Here is a 17,436-nt window from a genome sequence, read left to right on the forward strand (position 1 = left end):
TAGTCTTCTCACACCTGGATGGTGGCAACACCCTGCCCACTGGAGTCCCCCATACCTCACTTCTCTTCCTAAAGAGAGTCCAGCAGGACAAACACTAAAGAAGCACCACCGCTTCACCAGCCACATAATAGACATTCTATTCTTATGCCAAGCATCTGCAGCCTGTGACTCTCCAGATGTTTGGACTACAACTCCCATGATGGCTCACCACTGACTATGCTGGCTAATGATGATGGGAGTTCTAATCCAAAACATCTGGAGCACAAAAGGTTGCAGACCCTTGGCTACTTCTACTGCCCCACATTATCTCCTCAACCTGCCCCATCGGCCATGAAGTCCTCTGCACTCTATCAACAGCCTACCCGGCAGCAAAGGTCAAAGGAACCGGCTCAATTTACATGGTCTTGACACTCCCCGGCTGGAAATCAAGAAGAGTAAAAAGGAAACATCTATGAAGGAATTCTCTTGATACGCAGGTAGAATCAGGAACAACCTTTCCCTTCACACTAGTCCCCTCCTTCTGGCACTTCGGATAAGAGAAGAGATGGCAAACGTCACACCCAAGAGCACCACACCTATGGCAAAGAACACCGCTCCAGATATGATTTGGAAGTGGGACTATTTTACTCCCTGTTCTGTAAAGTTGTGAGTGAAATTATTTTTTTAGAGATTCAAAAAGTAAGTCCCAATCCAAATGGGAGTATTTTAAAAGTGAGTAGATTACCCAGGGCTATTCAGATGTGGACCCCTTGCTCACTGTGCTTAGAGAGACACCGCTTCACCTCACTGATGAATCTCGACTAGCCCGAAACACGTTTCTGGGGCTGACTATAGTAAGTTCTCTTGTTCAGAGGAGAATTGCCTAGCATTTCGGTGCTGGACTGCCCAAGTGGGTGGAAATGTCTCCTCTGTGAAAGGTTGTAGACCCTCCCGAGTGTGCAACTTCCCAGGGAACAGGTTATTTAGCCGCGTACCTTCTCGTAGAGGGGCTCTCAGGCCTCTATTTGCCAGCAAAAGCATGCTTTACTTGTAAAACAGATTTTCTTTTCTAATACATATTTATTTTTACCTAGTTGCTCACACACAATGAAAGGTGCATATTTACCTCTTCAGATAAGGCAGTGACAATAGTAGACAGAAATACTAGGAATCTTTAGTGTGAGTATTCATGTCTGACATTTACTTTAAATAAACAAAATGATACGACGTTCATTCATCGCCTGAGTTTTTTGCTGCTGATTTTTTGCTGAAATAAATAATAGAGAAATATGGGGGGTTGGGTAAAGGGATATAGGGGGTAGGGGAGTGCGGGGAATAGTTAGTTAAACACTGGGAAGGGGGTTTGGGGGATGTCCCCTCCAAATTAAAAGAAAAATGTGATTGTTTTTTTCGGCCAAGAATCGGACGCAAAAAACTCTGAGGAAATAACCTGGCAATGGAATGACATAGAACCAAACAAAATATATGATATCATTTTGGACGAAATGTACATATTCAGTATTCTTATCCTGGTGCTAGATTCATTTTGAATTATGTGTTCATGGATACCACAAGTAATTAACTGCCTAGGGATACTGCTGCTTCCCTGGATGACAACTCTAAACATCAAACATAGGCATTCCTCTACAGTCCTTCCATATTAAATGTAAACAGGGGGTTTATACACAGGTTGTTTTTTTGTGTAGATCAATTTCAATAAGAATGCGCACCGAAAAACTGTAAGGGTACTGAATGTATGATAAGTGAAATAGCTCAGAGCTGTGTGAGTGACATCATGGGGAGAGGTTCTAATACTGTGGTCTGTAAACTTTGTCTCTCCAATATTTCGGACTACAATTCCCATGATGCCTGGCTATTGACTAACCTGGTTAGGGATCATGGTATTTGTGGTCCAAAACATCTGGAGAGGCAAAGGTTACATTACTAGGAGTGTTTGCCTATTTTTGGGATGTAAAACTGCCTGCTGCACCCCTTATCTGTAGGGATGGCTAGGAGTGTCTCATTCCAGGCCATACCAGGCACTAGCCTCAATGAGCTCCACCTCCACAGCCTGTCCGTGCCGTCTTGCCACGCTTCATCTTTAATCGCCTCAACCTTACCATGCATGATCTTGTGTCCTTCTCCACCCCACATTTGTACGAATTTCTACTGCTTTCTAGTAAGGATCATGCCTTATGTTATGTTGATTTATACCGCGCACTGCTACCACCCTTATGAGCAACAATACCCATCAGTGATTGTAAAGGGCTTTTGATGGAGCTTTGGTGAAGCGGGTATTGCAGTACGATTGGGCATGCTTGGATTCTACGTCATCATTTGCAGCCATGGCAGTCTTATGAATGTTGTGCGGACACATGCAGGTCTCTGCGTTATCCCTTTCCCGCCCTGTGGAACACGAGACAGTGCAAACAGCAGCCGGGCTTATTAATATACATAGCTGGGCCACTCCACACTTCGCTGCAGCATGCTGTGGAGCAAATTCATGCTGGACAAGGATGCACGCATCCAGCATTGGCCAATCACACTGGAAAACATGCCTTTACTTCATCTGTATTCACTTTGCCAGACATTGACTTTGTCACATGTATCTCTTCATACCTTTACTACTTCTGTCTTTCACTTCTTCTAACATCAACACCCCCATCTTTGCTGACTCAACCAACCCTTAAAGCTATCCTTAACTCTTCCATTGCCACCATGACAATGTGAAGCTGAAGACGAAGCAAAGGTAAGAAGAAGCCAATGCATGAATAATTAAATGGCCGATGAAATGAATGCAGAAGAAGAAAGTGTAGAAGAGATTTTGAAGGCGGAGTGAAGGGGGGGGGAATACCTCCCGCTGCGGATTCAATGCACAGCACTGCACACGCTTTCTGAGAAAGCGTCCATCTACTTGAGGAACGCGCAAATTGCCTCAGTGGTCACTAGGTGAGCCAACAATTGCTTGCGATCCATTCGATTGTGATAATAGCTGAATAGATCGATTGCCCAAATTTTGATTATCTTTTTACTGACCGCCTCCATTGTGCTCCATGAGGCACAAGATCTGCTAAAATGGCCGCTGCAATATCGTGCTGAGGCATGACCACCCTTTCACCCGCCCCGGCACTGGATTGGTGCCTACCAGCTCCTAACCCCCAATCAGAACCCCGTCAGGCGTGAGCCGGCGCATCAAACTAAGGCGCAGGACAAAGGCACCTGTCTCAAGCCTGACTAGACTCGGTCTAGAAAGGCAGGTGATCTCTCTACTACACCATTGAACTCAATCTACATCTAAGGCTGCTAGCAATAGACTGATATGCTGTCCTGTCCGACGCCGCGTGAGTTCGCTAAGTACTAATGCTATATGTAATGTTATGCATTCGATTTTATCTTCCCTACGTATTGAAAGTGCAAAATTGAAATAACACCTGCAATATTGTTTGCCATTAGATAGACCATACAATAATTGTATTGTAACGCTAGAGAATAACGCGCGACGTACAAGTTGCAACTAACTTGATTTCCTGAAGCAATGACAATATAACTGCATGCCCTCGAGTAGTGCTGCTGCCATACTGAAACTGTAATTCGATTGATTGCCCAAGTGCATAATATGTGTCCCGATCACGAATTAAGCTCCCTCATTATACAGGACTTGATACCTCTTGTATATTGAATAGGCACCTACTCAATAATGTTAGAGCACTGCAAGTGCGCCCCTCAGCATCATCAATAATGTTGTGCTATGTAGCTCAGTGTATCTAATTTACCCGTATATGATAATTTTCACATGATTCATGTTTGTTTACTGATCCATGCTGCATACAAACGTCTATAGGCCAAATATAGACACTTTTTACTTCTTTTATCGCTTGTGATCAATATAGGTAATTGTGCTCACCGTGATATTGTTCATACGTGCATTACATACGATTTAATATATATCGCCGCTAACATTGTGGCATGCTTACTAGATTAGGCTTTTCCAGCAGCAAACCACTATATGGATTGTACTTGTATGGAGCAAAACCACATGCTTCATACCATTTACACTTAGTATGTGTAATTATATCACATGATGCCCAATAAGACACTAGCCGTAGTAGCTATGCTGTCACTGCAGTCTCTGCTCACCCTTTCTCGCTCTATCGCCTTTATCTGCATACTTCGTGACTTGTCACCAGGCATCTGCTGCCCAGATTCCAAACTCATGGCCCCCAACCAGTGGCAGAGAGGTTCAACTACACACCTTAAGATGACACTTACTCTCCCACTCTCAAGTGACATCAAACTACAACCATGTCTCAATTTTGGACTGGACTTCCCCCAGAAACTACCATGCCTAACTACTAATGTGATGCAGACTACTCCGTACTCTAGCTCAGCTCGCCTGTTTACAACAGCACCTGACGCACCTGCCCATCCGTCACCAACCGCTTGTACATCTCGCATAAACTAGCTCCAGGGACATAGCCCCCTACCAACTAACACTTCAGCCTGTCCATCACCGTTGAGAAACTATAAACTGAGCTCTAGATCCACAGACACTCACCCCCTAGAAGGTATCACTATCGCATGCACACGACTGCTAAGAAACCTTAGACTTGGCTCCAGATTCTGTTCCCACTACCCAATACAACTCAACTTAACCTTATCTACACCGGCCATCAAACCTGACCCCAACCTACTAGACAGGCCAAGAACCAAAAGCCGAAATCACCCACATCCGAGGTAAATACTATTAAAGCTGGACTCATTAATGCTAGATCGCTCCAAGCACATGCCTTGGACATAGCAGACATCATAACATTGCATGACCTAGACGTTATCGCTGTTACAGAAACATGGCTAAATACAGCTTCAGGCCCTTCCCTATCACTAGCCATCCCAGAGAATTACTCCATTCTATGTTCAGACAGAGCAGGCACCCCCTCGAAAGGAGGAGGAGTTGCTATCATTTACAAAACTGCACTTAATTTAAGAATGATTAATAAAAACCACCTACCATCTGCAGTATTATCTGTGAAACTAGCTACACATACAACATCAACTATTACCTTACACCTGATTTACCGACCCCCAGGACCAACCTCTACATTTGAAAATGACATATCACACCTACCAATAACATCTCCCAAATCATTATCCTAGGAGACTTCAATTTAGGCCTTCATGACCAGAAAGATACAGAGGACACCTCCCTCAAGGACACGATATCCGAGCTAGGATTTTTACACTGTATAAATGACCCCACGCACATCAAAGGAAGAATATTAGACTGGGTAGCTGACCATAACTGTAACGTCAGCATACTCACTAATACACCTTGCACGTGGACTGATCATCACTTGATCACTTTTACCATTGACAAGTCAGCACCCACTACCTTACAAACACAAGCACCAGCCATGATGGCCAGAAGCAAACAGAACCTCACACGTTTGAGAACCTACTGCCTCTACTTAAACCTATTACCCACCTTGACAACCAGCACACTGACCCTACTATTCTTGTGAACATTTATAATGACACTATACTCAACGCCATCAATGCCTTAGCCCCTCTTAAACTCCAAAAGCCCAAATCCCGAGCGCATATCAATAAATGGTACACCCCTCAACTTAAGACCTTAAGGAAAGAAAAAAGAGCGGCTGATTCCACTTGGAGAAACTCCCCATCACTTTCTAACAAGGCCGACTTCACAGCCGCATCCATTACCTACAAGACAGCCATCATCCAAGCCAAAAACGATAACTTTAATGATTGTATAGCTAAAGCCACATCCAGTACGAAGGAACTATTCAATATACTGAAAGAACTAGAAACTCCGGCCCCTGAACCAGACATCTGCACGAACATTCAAAAGGCGCTCCAAGACAAAATTAGCCTACTTTCAGACAAAACATAACAACAAAAAAAAACATATAGACACTGCTTCCCATCAAGACACACATCTCTCCCGGTATTGAACATACCGCAATTTACTTTCAAACCCCTCTCTATTAAAGAAGTTGAATCAATTATACTCACAGACCTTCCAGGATTTTGCGGCATGAAATGGCAAATTGTGCAGCATGAAATGACAAATATTGCAGCACAAACCTTTATTTATTGTGGGATTTTTGCGGGACATTTTTTATTAACTGATGGGTATAAGATTGCCACATTGCAGGAAAGAGGCAGAGTGCAAGGCTACAAGAGAGCCAGTGTATCATTATTATGTATATTTTGTATTAATTTAATAAGAAGTGTCCCAGATGTCTCTGGCTTGGCAGAACAGTGTTTGAATTGGCTACATTTTTGGTTTAATGTGCATGCCTATTTAATAGTATTAACTAAATTGATCATTATCAGTTGTAATGCTGAAAATATTCCCCTTCTATGTTCTCCAATCCCCGAAACACCCACACACCTCTCAACAACACACAGCACACATCACACCAACTCCCCATCACAACATGCATTCCTGAACCTCTCTGTCATACAAATACTCATGTGCATTGTCACACTGTCAAGTCACAATTTGCACTCCCCAGTCCCTGCCACACTCCAACTCATACTCCCAACTCACACCTTACACTCTCAATTCCTCCCGCAATATACAGTCCTTCATTTTGTGCTGCTTCTGCATCTTGCATCCTTTCTCCCATTCTTTCGCACTGTTCCCTCATCTTTTTTGCCAATCTGCAGCTCACTGCCTCTTTCGGCCAACCGCTTCCTCTCTGCTTTCTGGCTCACTGACCACACGCTCCCTCTACTGACCACACGCTCCCTCTACTTTCTGTACCTCCGCTCACTCTCAGATTTCTGGGCCACCGCATCACTGTGTCCTCTGCTCTCTTGTGCACTGCTTCCTCCTCTGACCCACTGCTCTCCCTCTGCTTTCTTGCCTATCACTTCACATCTCACCCATCACTCTCCCTCTCTATCGTTTCCCTCTCATAGTGTGACCATTTTTTCATTTTTTTTAAAAATGTAGATTTTGACCCAGATCCTCAAAAAATTGAGCATTTAAAAATAGAGCGGAGGATATGCTATTTTTAGACAACCCATTTTTGGAAATGAGCAGGTCACGTTATTCTCAAAGGTGACCGGCGCGTTTCCACGGGCTTGAGCTGTAGCGCAAATTGCGCGCTGGCCAGCTGCCTTCAATAGGGTTCTGGGGTGTTTGACCGAAGTGTAATTATTTGCGGTGGAATTGACCGTAGTCCATTTCGCCGCTAATTGATTTGTACTTCAGCCCAACAACCCAAAATGTACCTTTCACCACCACCCCACACCCCCCTACTTAACAGCTTGGTCGCTGCCGCTTCCCCTGCAACCCTGCGGTGTCAGATCCGTTTCTCTAACGCGGGTCGGATCCGACTGTGCATGGTCCCCTTTTAGTTATTTTCATTTTGGTCCCCAGCCTCCAATTTTGAGGAAGCGAGGGACACCCCTGAAACCCCAAGCCCAAAAATACTGAACATGGGGAGCGGGTGACACCCCCACAACACATGTTCAGTATTTATAAAAATCGATCGAATGGTACTGGCCGAAATAGGTCAAATTGTACCATTCAATTGATTTGTCGGTCAAAATAGGTAGTACCTTGAATAGAAACGCTCTCCCGACAGTGTTCTGCAAGCTCCCAGGGCCTGCCACTCTAAAATGCGACCCAAAAAAATGCATTTTTATCCTGTTTGAGGAACAGAAATGCAAGCGACACAGCAGCGGTTCATACCTTAAAAGAAATGCATGACCCTGTCATGCAGTGGTACCCCCACATCCCGTGCGCGTAGGGTTGCCTACAATTTCTGCACATTTAAAAGTCCATCTTGCTTGGAAATGTGGGATGCGCTTTTAAATTGGCAGAAACGCCCCCTGATTTGCTCAAGGAGGAGAAAAGGCCATCTGAATGGGCACGCATATAAAATGTGCCCATTCAGTTGTCCCGTGTGGATTGGGCTGCTCTTTTTTTGGGCGCAAGTGATGAGATGTGTTAGCGCATTTCATTTCTTGCGTAAAAAAAAGTTTAGAGAAGCTGGCATCTGGAGTATTATTTTCTTTTTAAACAGTTTTTGCAGAATTTATTTTTATTTTTTGCACAAACGGCTGTTTTCGCAGCATTTTGCGCAAAACTGCTGTTTTTGCAGGATTTTGCGGGATTGAAAAATCGCTACAAGCTGGAGGGTCTGTACTCAAACTTAAACCATCAAACTGCTACGGTGACACCTGCCGCGCCTCACTCATTAAAGAGGCAGCCGTGGAACTTGCTCCATTCATTACCTCATTCATCAATGCCTCCTTTAACACAAGCACTGTCCCTAATAATCTTAAAGACGCCTGGGTACTCCCACTATTTAAAAAAACCTCCCTCGACCCTAATAACCCATCTAATTACAGACCGATCACCACAGTCCCGTTCCTGTTGAAAATTCTGGATCGCTCCGCATACCTCCAAATACCACAACACTTGGAATCTAACAATCTACTAGGATTAAGACAGTCAGGTTTCAGACCAAGCCATGGGACCGAGACGGCACTCATTGATCTGAAATCCCAAATACAAATCCTAAAAGACAAAGGCAAATAAGCCCTACTTCTGCTACTTGACCTCTCTGCAGCTTTTGATTTGGTGAACCATAAAATCCTATGTAAACACCTATCATCTTCCGCACACTTCTCGGACAAAGGTAATGCGTGGATTGAATCCTTCCTTAGCAACAGGTCCATGAGAGTCTTCTACCCTACTGCTTCTTCCCCAGCCTCCCCTGTGACCTGTGGGGTACCACAGGGATCTTGCGTCTCCCCAACTCTCTACAATGTGTTTACCAAGCCTCTTTTTGATATCCTTGACTATCTGGGTGTTATCTACACTAATTATGCGGATGATACCCAGATACTCATACCTATCCCTGGTGACCACCTTGCAGACATCTACAGTACCATCCAAATATGGATGGCGAAGCACGGTCTCTGTTTAAATGAGGAAAAGACCGAGCTACTTCTTCTGGGCTCTCCCACTAAACCAAACAAACTAGGGCCTTTGTTCACATCTTTCAATATAGATGGAAACATTATCAAAGTAGCAAAATGTATAAACATTAGGAATTTATATTGACTCTGCCCTTACATTTACCAGACAAACCAATTGCCTAGTCTCGTTGACGGCACTGACAAGTTCACGGCCTGCCGACCCTACTTGACACCGATAAACTGCACATCATTAGTTCTTTCAAAACTTGACTACTGTAATGCATTATATTTGGGCACTTCCCAGCATAATATTAACAAAATGCAAATCATGCAAAATAATGCAGTCAGAGCGGCTTGTACCATCCCGAGAAAGCACCAGATCACACCCACCAGACAAGCTATAAAGTGGCTAAATATCAAGCAAAGGATAGACCTCAAGTCACTCTCTCTTACACATAAGTGCCTTCACAATCAGGCAGCAACCTACCTTGTGGACACTTTCTCACGCCACAAGCCTATGCGACCCACAAGATCTGATCAAGCACATACTGTCTCCATCACACGCTTTAACCAACAACGGGCAGGCGGAATCAGCTTCCCTGTCCTGGCGGCTGCCAAATGGAATAACCTCCCAGTCTACATTAGAAAAGAACCCTCCTTTGCACAATTTCGCTTAAAAACAAAAAATTGGGTCCAAATACAAGATAACAACCAAACTGGTTAGATCAACTAACCTCCTTCACTCACTTCACTCCCCTCTCATCCTACAAACATGGCTTACATATGCCTCCACCTCCATGATTTAGTCCTCATGAACACTGTTAGTATACTCGTTGACTAGTAACGTGGTCACTAGCACAACTAAGTGCCACTTATGCATAGTTAGTTCACTTTGTATAACTCCTTGTCTTAGAGTTAATCCTCATGAATACTGTCAGTATATCGGCTTATCTGTTATAAATATAACACTGTATCGATTCCCCCTCATACATATTGACTCATGTATACTTACCTTGTAAAATTCTGACTTAATGCGTGGGATTTGCAATTCCATGTCCACACATGATGATCTACTATGTATTTATGTATATGATACCTGTAATTTCTAATGTCCCCTGTATATTCATGTAACTTGTAAGAATAGCGCACAGCTTCCCCAGGGCTTGGCTGCGCTTTATAAATAAATAAATACAAATAGAAATACAGGGCTCCCGTCTCAGTGAAGCTTCAGAAATGCTGTATCAAGCCCTGTATCTTTCTCTGGGTTTTAGCTGATGGGGGCGGATGTAAAGAGAAATCAGGAGATTTCCTGACAGGCCACTGATTCTGGGAGACCAGCAGACATGGGACAGTGTTTACACGCGCCATGCACTTTCAGGTGCAAATCCCACACGTTCATGCACTTGTTGCTAAGAGTTGGGTTGGCCATTCTGGATCACCATCCGTGGATCAATCAGCCCACATGCTGTAGTGATAGTAGTAGATGTGCAAGACTGTGTAGTGAAGGTTAAGATGCTCCGGTGGAAGCCGCCCTCCAAGATGCAGGAGTGGGACAGGCCGGAATAAAGTGGGACATATGCAATTCCAGCTCAAGCTTACGCTGATTTGCTAGTCAGCCATGTTTGAAGCATGCACTAGAAAGTTAAAGAGAAATGAAATCCTTGGCTTCTCGGATGAGCATTATACATCAGGAATGTATCGTACCTTTTGGCCCGGGGGACCAGCCTGACCAATTGGACCACGAAAGCCAACTCCAGGCTCGCCCTAAAAATACAAAAAAGCATATGTATGTAAGGGTTCTTCATTTTGATGAGAATGTGTTATGTCTAATGATTCTTTTTAATCACTCTTAAGGCTGCCACTAGGGCTGTGCTGGTACAATGCTAAAACCCATTAGCAGGATATGAAATGACATGACATGATATAGCACATGACACCTAACATACCATAACACAGAACAAAACAAATGATGCGTCATAATAAAAAGCCATGTTCGGATGTTATGCCAAATCTGTGTGGTCCATAAATGCGCCACAGCCTAGGGCCAAATCAAAAAGTGAAGCACTCCCTGAAAAACCTCCAGGGTAAAATGTCCAATCACCCACCACAATTATTCATATTGAATTGTTTTAAAGGGTCAATCCCCAATAGACACAGGTTGGCACTTATTTCATTGTGTTAGTAAAAGCTTAGTATTCTCACTAAATGTTCGGAATATTAGGCCCTCAGAACCTGAGAGAGTAAATGTGTATGAGACAATATCAAGCAAAAACAAGGGGGGTTCTGGGAGTTTCTCTACTACCGGCCTATATGCCGGGTTAGAGTCTCAACCTTTAGCTCACCATCCTTTCACAGAAGAGAAATGTCCACTACATATCAGTCCTTGTCTTGTCCAAGGGCAGTCCAGCACCGAAATGCCTGGTAATTCTCTTCTGAACAAGAGTACCAACAGCAACCCCAGACACGTGTTTTGGCCTGGTTGGGCCTCGTCAGTGAGGTGGAGTTGGGCCTCTCTAAGAACAGTGAGCAAGGGTTCCACGTCTGGATTACCCTTGTAATTTAGGGTGAGAACCCAAAGCTACTTAATATGCAAAAACAAGGGGTATTCTGGGAGTTTCTCTACTAACTTTAGTATTTTCACTAAATGTTCGGCCCTCAGAGCCTGAGAGAGTAAATGTGTATGAGACAAATGTAAGCCGCAGGCCACAAATTGCCAAAGTATTATTTTACAGCAAGAAAAATAAAGAACAAGTTTCCTCCTTCAAATAAAGAAGTAATCCCTTTAGATGGAGTCTTTTTTTATCAGAAAATGTGTGATTCTGCAAGCTCTAGGGACATGCTGCTAATGTATTTTCACCATAGAGCAGGCGTCTGCAACCTTTGTTTCTTCCGAAGTTTTGGACTACAACACACATCAGCCCTTTCCAGCGTAGTCGAAGGTGAGGGATCATGGGAGTCGAAGCACAAAATATCTGAAGAGCAGCATGTTCAGACCCCTGTAATAGACTTTCTGAAGTTGAGGCTATTAAGTTCCAACCACATGTCGAGGGCAGATTCTATTAGGTGTTGACGCATGTTGACATTGTCCCTGATTTCCAGTAGGATTTTCACTGGTAGAAGGTGTTCTAAGTGAAACAGGGCAGTTGCTTTCAACAATGTCTTCTGTACCTTTTGTCCTTTTTCCCCTTCTTCGCCCTTCTCTCCCTAGAAAATAAAAATAACATTTTGAGGTTAAAAACATGCATGCAAATGACAACAGAAATGTGCAGTCAACATGGAATCCTGCGGTATGTGCATTTAATGTTTAATGCTTCAAACTGGGGCAGTTGGGGTGAGTAATGATAGGGCATTTCTACAACGGTTTCTATGGAGCAGCCAAATCTGCCCCCACAGTGCCCCCCCTAATGGCCCCGCCCTTCGGCAACCATGACCTGTAGGGTTTCACGTACTTGACTTTTATTTATGCAACCTGTCGAGAGGTTTTGAACTACAACTCCCATTAGCCCTCTCCAGTAACTCTGCAACTAAGGCTGATGGGAGTTGTAGTCCAAAAACATGGTGAGCCGTAGGTTGCAGAACCGTGCCTTAAAGGGTGTCAAAGTAATGCACAAGGTTTAAAAAAAATCACCAGAGAGGGAAGTCCTAATAAACATAAGGATAGTAAGGATGTATTGAAAATTCTATGTGAAGACACTCACCAGCGTTTGGAAAATACAATGACAAATAAACAACATCCCCCAGCATCACTGGGCTCTCAAGGTAGCTCTAGCTGAATGTGCAACCTTTTCTAAACATCTGACTTCAAACTGTCCAATCCTGTGATAGCATGTTCCTCCTGTGGGCTCATAGCCTCATCCTGTACCTGTCTCTTTCTCTGCTGGTACCTTTTTTTATTTGATCTCCTTCTTTGTTGGTTTTCTTTTTTAAATACCCTATTGCAAGCTTATTGTGCCTAAATAGGGCAGGTAATGCAGCTTCTTCATGTTGTTACTCTTCTTTGCAGTGCTGGAAATGGAAACCATTTGGAGGGGGATCTCATGGGTCGTTGTTGGTGCTAAGTTTTGTAAGAGGGGGGGTGTTCGTAGGGGGCGGGGCGGGGCTGCTAGTTGAACTCTGGTGAATGGAAATGTTCAAAATAATTGTTTAGAAATGGCACACCATAGTACGCGTACCTTACTATGGTTTGTATACTTTTCAAGCCATCTGTGTCAAAATGTCTTTGACATCCCAAAACTACAAATACTAGAATTCATTTGGGAAAGGCAATTATCACAGAGGCCGCGAAGCTGGAGGCTCGGTGATCATTGCCTTTTCCAAATGGATTCTGCTTTCTGCTCAGTCACAGGGTCTTTGACCACCGGTGAACCTGGGGGCTCGCCTCAGTTGTGTAATCTGCTCTGTGTGAGTAGACTGTGCACACAGGCTATGCACAGTGCGCTTGCACAGAGCAGATTAGTTCACTGATGCGAGTCCCCAGATTCGCCGAAGGTCTGCCTTGGCTGAGGGCACATGCTGTCGGTGACATGGGTATCGGGCGGAGCCCGAAGAGCGCTCATGGCGCCAATGTACTGTTTGCGGCTCCGCCCCCCACTCCATACCGTAGCGCAGAAAGCGCTTTTTTTTTCTCCTTCTTCTTTCAAACGCGCTTTATGGGTGGAGGATGGCCGGATCCCGAGATCCGGCTACAAATCTGATGCAAAGCTGGCCCATTAGCCGGCGCTGTTTATATGTACTGCATCTTTGGTTTCATATGTGCCCTTCGCCATTGTTTATTTATTTATTTATTTTTGTATTTGTAAAGCGCACTACAGCCTGTGGGCCTCGAGGAGCTGTTGCAAGCAGATGTCTTAGTTACAACATTATGAAGGATAGCTCGTGGGTTACAGAGAGCAGAACCTAGGCATAATGAACAGGAGGCGCCATAGGTTTCTATTTAGTGTTGAGGTCCCCAGCGTTATCTGGGCAATTAACACAATTTCTGTATCAATTGAAATGGTGAGCAACGTGCATAGTGCTTTCAGCTGGTGTCAAAATGGCTGCCACGCAAATGATAAACAGAACATGTTATGTGCAGCGATTTACAGTGATCGCGCCTTTGCAGATTTGCAAGACTAAATCTGAGAAGAAGTTGGTGTTTTTAAGGAATGTTTAATGACCTAAGTGGCAAAAAATGTGAAATTTTTAAGCATGCAAATTTATTGGTGCTGGTAAACAGTGTGTGATTTAAACAACACTTTACTTGAAATGTAGTGGCAAATGGTGCAGTTGTAAGCACATGAGGCCAACAATATTAGTCAAACATTGGAGCATTCAAAAACAAGTGCAGAGAGGTTTAGGAGGTCTATGTTTGATATTTGGATGAATGTATTGGACTTTCAATTAAAATGTTCATTTGATATTAATTAAATGTTGTGCAAATGATTAAATCACAGACAATTTGGCTGGCATCTTGCTTATTGCCGTTGTCCAAATGCCAGGTGGGCAAAGTATCAGATGATGACAATTCTTTTTAATTAGAACATTGCAATGATAATGGAACATTTCTGTCAAAAATGATGCACGATTGTTCAAAATACAAACCAAAGGAGCCCTCCCGTCTTGTGTTTTTGGCAGAGCTGGCTGGGGAGGGACCCAGTCGGTCGGCTACTTCCAGCTGTTATTGGGTCTGATGTCCGCAGAGTAAAAGGTGGAATTATTTTTGTTTGAATGTTTTTGGCCAAATTTGACCCACAAAATCTAAAGGCGGTGTTTGGGTTTGGCAATATTAGTGGGTGTGCTTGTTTTGAGGGGTGGTGGGAGGGCTGCGGGAGGGTGGGGAGTCTCGACCCACTTTCTATGAGAGCAAAACAACAATTTTCGAGATGTAGACATATATCACTTCCAGGCTTTGCAAATGCGCCAGAGAAGTTGTGGCGCGTCTCAATACTGGGACAATTTCAAGCAACATTCTTTCTTTTCCACGGCAGACCACTGTGTGTCAGATTGTTGATGGTTTTAAAAGGGAAAGGCAGAGATTAGTGCGAGCGAGAATCTCAGTTGGGGTGGGAGTTCCTCTGGTTCTGGGGGGCATACAGCCCCTTTTCTTCTGAATTGGAAATTGTTATCAGAATATCGGCCTCATTACAAGTTTGTCGGTCTGGAAATAAGGTGCCGGTAATAACATATAACAGTACTTTTCCAGACTAGCAAACTACAAGTCTGCCGGTAGGCCTGACCTGCCGGTAGATCAGGCCCCTACTGGCCCATACTGGCAGATAAATGCCTGAATCATTGTCACCGCCTTGGTTTTTCAGCCATACGAGGTTCCAATCTCGAATTGTATTACATAATCCATTCCAGGAAGGACTTCCTCTTCCAGAGCGATTTTCCATGGAAGACAAGGTACTGATTGTCAAGGAGGTGCTAGACGTCACAAGCAAGGCAGCAATCGTGCCAACAGCATGTCACTCCTAGTGATTCCAGAGAAAATCTTTTCCTAGTGTCCATCCGAAAAGGAAAAATGTTGATTGGTGGCCAATTTCTGTGAATTTAACAGCTGGGTCATTTCTCACCACTTCAAATGGGAGGGCATCCATATTTCCAGAAGGGGATGGAACGCTCACCTGACTCACACGGAGACGCTGACCAGGTCTGGACTGCTGCGGCCTCTTCTAAGGTGATGCGCAGAACTCGGAAGACCGACTGGACAGAACCCCTAAATCTCGCTTGTCTGACTCGCAGGAGAATCCTTCTGCAGATGGAGAAAGGGGATTAACTACCTGCGGAGTAGGGCGTCTGCCTCCCACTTCCCTCTTTCAATCTCCTCAGACCACCTCCGAAATTCCCAGTTAACTCTCACCTTAAGGTTTGAAAGGACGAGCTCTCCATCCTGCTTCTGGTGCAGGGGTGCGATCATATCCAGTTACTTCACTGGTGTTCGGATTGGTGAGGATCCAAGCTTACTTGACTTTCCTGGCAAGATGCCGTAAGTATACTGTTGTAAAAGTTCAAGATTTGGCCTCCTTTTCTATTTGCCTTTATATTCAGTAGTCCGTCTCTTATCCCTTATGTCACAGGTGCTGAGTGAAGATTTCGCGTAAAGGAAACAATTCGCCAAAGGTAAATTCAGGTGAGTTTATGATGGGTGGTTCCTTTAATGTCCTTATATTCACCCACTAATGCGTGTGTCTTTTTGCCCCATAGGGGCCGGGGTATGGTACTGCCGAAGAAGCGGCACCGACCCTAGATGAGGAAAGATTCTCCCAACAATAATCAGGTAAGTCTTATGGCGAAATCTGGCTTTCCTCAATATGTTCCTTTTGCTCACCTTTTGTTCTTCTCTTCCCCCTTAGGCGCAGGTATGCGGCGGATCATGCAGATGGTCGCTAAGGAGCACAGAGATGCCTCGTGAACAGGTGAGTGGAACGCGGCGCTGCAGTGAGCAGCGCGATGCTTCTTTAAAATAAATGCCTTCTATTAGGATCGCCGGCGTGATGACTCCGGACTCCGGGTAGAAGCAGGTAATGTTCTTCTGTTCACCTTTTCCCTTCTCTTCTTTCCTTTCAGATGTTCCAGGATGGAGGCGGGCGTGGCTGGAGTCAGGATGCAGGAGCAGACACGGTGAGCGTCCAGCTGCTGGGTGCAGAACAACGCGAACCGTGAGCTGCTGTCTGGGCGTGGCTTAAATAGCCCCCAAAGTAGTTCCAGGTACGTATTCTTCCCCGGCCACGCTCGAGTGGCAAAATAGTCCCACAGGTAAAATAGTCCCTTTCAGGCCTCAAAGAGGTCTGGATCTGGCAGCACAGTCTGCATCAGGTAAGTTCACATAAACACTCCCTTTATGAGCCTAGCGCCTATGCCGCCAGGACTGAGGTCCAAAATGAGCCTGGCGCCATAGGCGCCAGGACAGTGTCCAAAGGGCCCCTACTAGGGGTTGCTGCCCTTTTCCCCGGGAACATGATGTCTGCTTCCAGGGACGCTGGTCCTGGACTGGTTCTCCGGGAGTAGGCATCATGACAGCACTCCCCCCCCAAGACCCCTCCCAAGATTGTTCTCTCCGGGGGTTTCGTTTTTTTTGGGAAATTCCGGTGGAATTTTTTTATTAACCGAGGTGCATGTACATGGTCACTAGGTTCCCAAGACCTTTCCTGAGGCCTGTATCCTTTTCAATCTATTAGATAGAAAAGTTTTGACTTTGACACCTTGGAATCTAAAATGTTCTTCACCTCGAATTCAGGTTCTCCATTTATTTGGATAGGTTCTGGTGGCTTGATTAATCGGGTTCCAGGTTGTACTGGTTTCAAAAATGATACATGAAAAACAGGGTGAATCCGCATATTAGCTGGTAGGTCGAGTTTGACGGCCACTGGGTTGATTATGGCCGTAATTGAGTAAGGCCCCAAATATTTTGGGTTAAAAGTTCGAGGTCCTTTGAGCGATAAGTGTCTGGTAGCCAGCCATACTTGGTCTCCTATTTGGTATAGAGGTGTCTCACTTCGACGGAGATCAGCATTCTTC

General features: G+C 44.6%; 1 protein-coding gene across 1 annotated transcript in view; it reads right to left on the reverse strand.

Annotated features, from left to right (window-relative positions):
• The window catches only part of LOC138514720 (collagen alpha-1(VII) chain-like), a 1,453,166-nt gene that overhangs the window by 508,706 nt on the left and 927,024 nt on the right, over nucleotides 1–17,436 (reverse strand). Inside the window, exons 76-77 of the mRNA XM_069630120.1 lie at nucleotides 12,109–12,144; nucleotides 10,645–10,704 (exon numbers count right to left, since the gene is read on the reverse strand). Of these exons, the coding sequence (XP_069486221.1) occupies nucleotides 10,645–10,704; nucleotides 12,109–12,144 (96 nt within the window). The remainder of the gene's footprint in view (nucleotides 1–10,644; nucleotides 10,705–12,108; nucleotides 12,145–17,436) is intronic.

This window comes from Ambystoma mexicanum, chromosome 12 (genome assembly GCF_040938575.1).
Source record: "Ambystoma mexicanum isolate Mex_15411 chromosome 12, UKY_AmexF1_1, whole genome shotgun sequence".
NCBI classification, from domain to species: Eukaryota; Metazoa; Chordata; class Amphibia; order Caudata; family Ambystomatidae; genus Ambystoma; species Ambystoma mexicanum.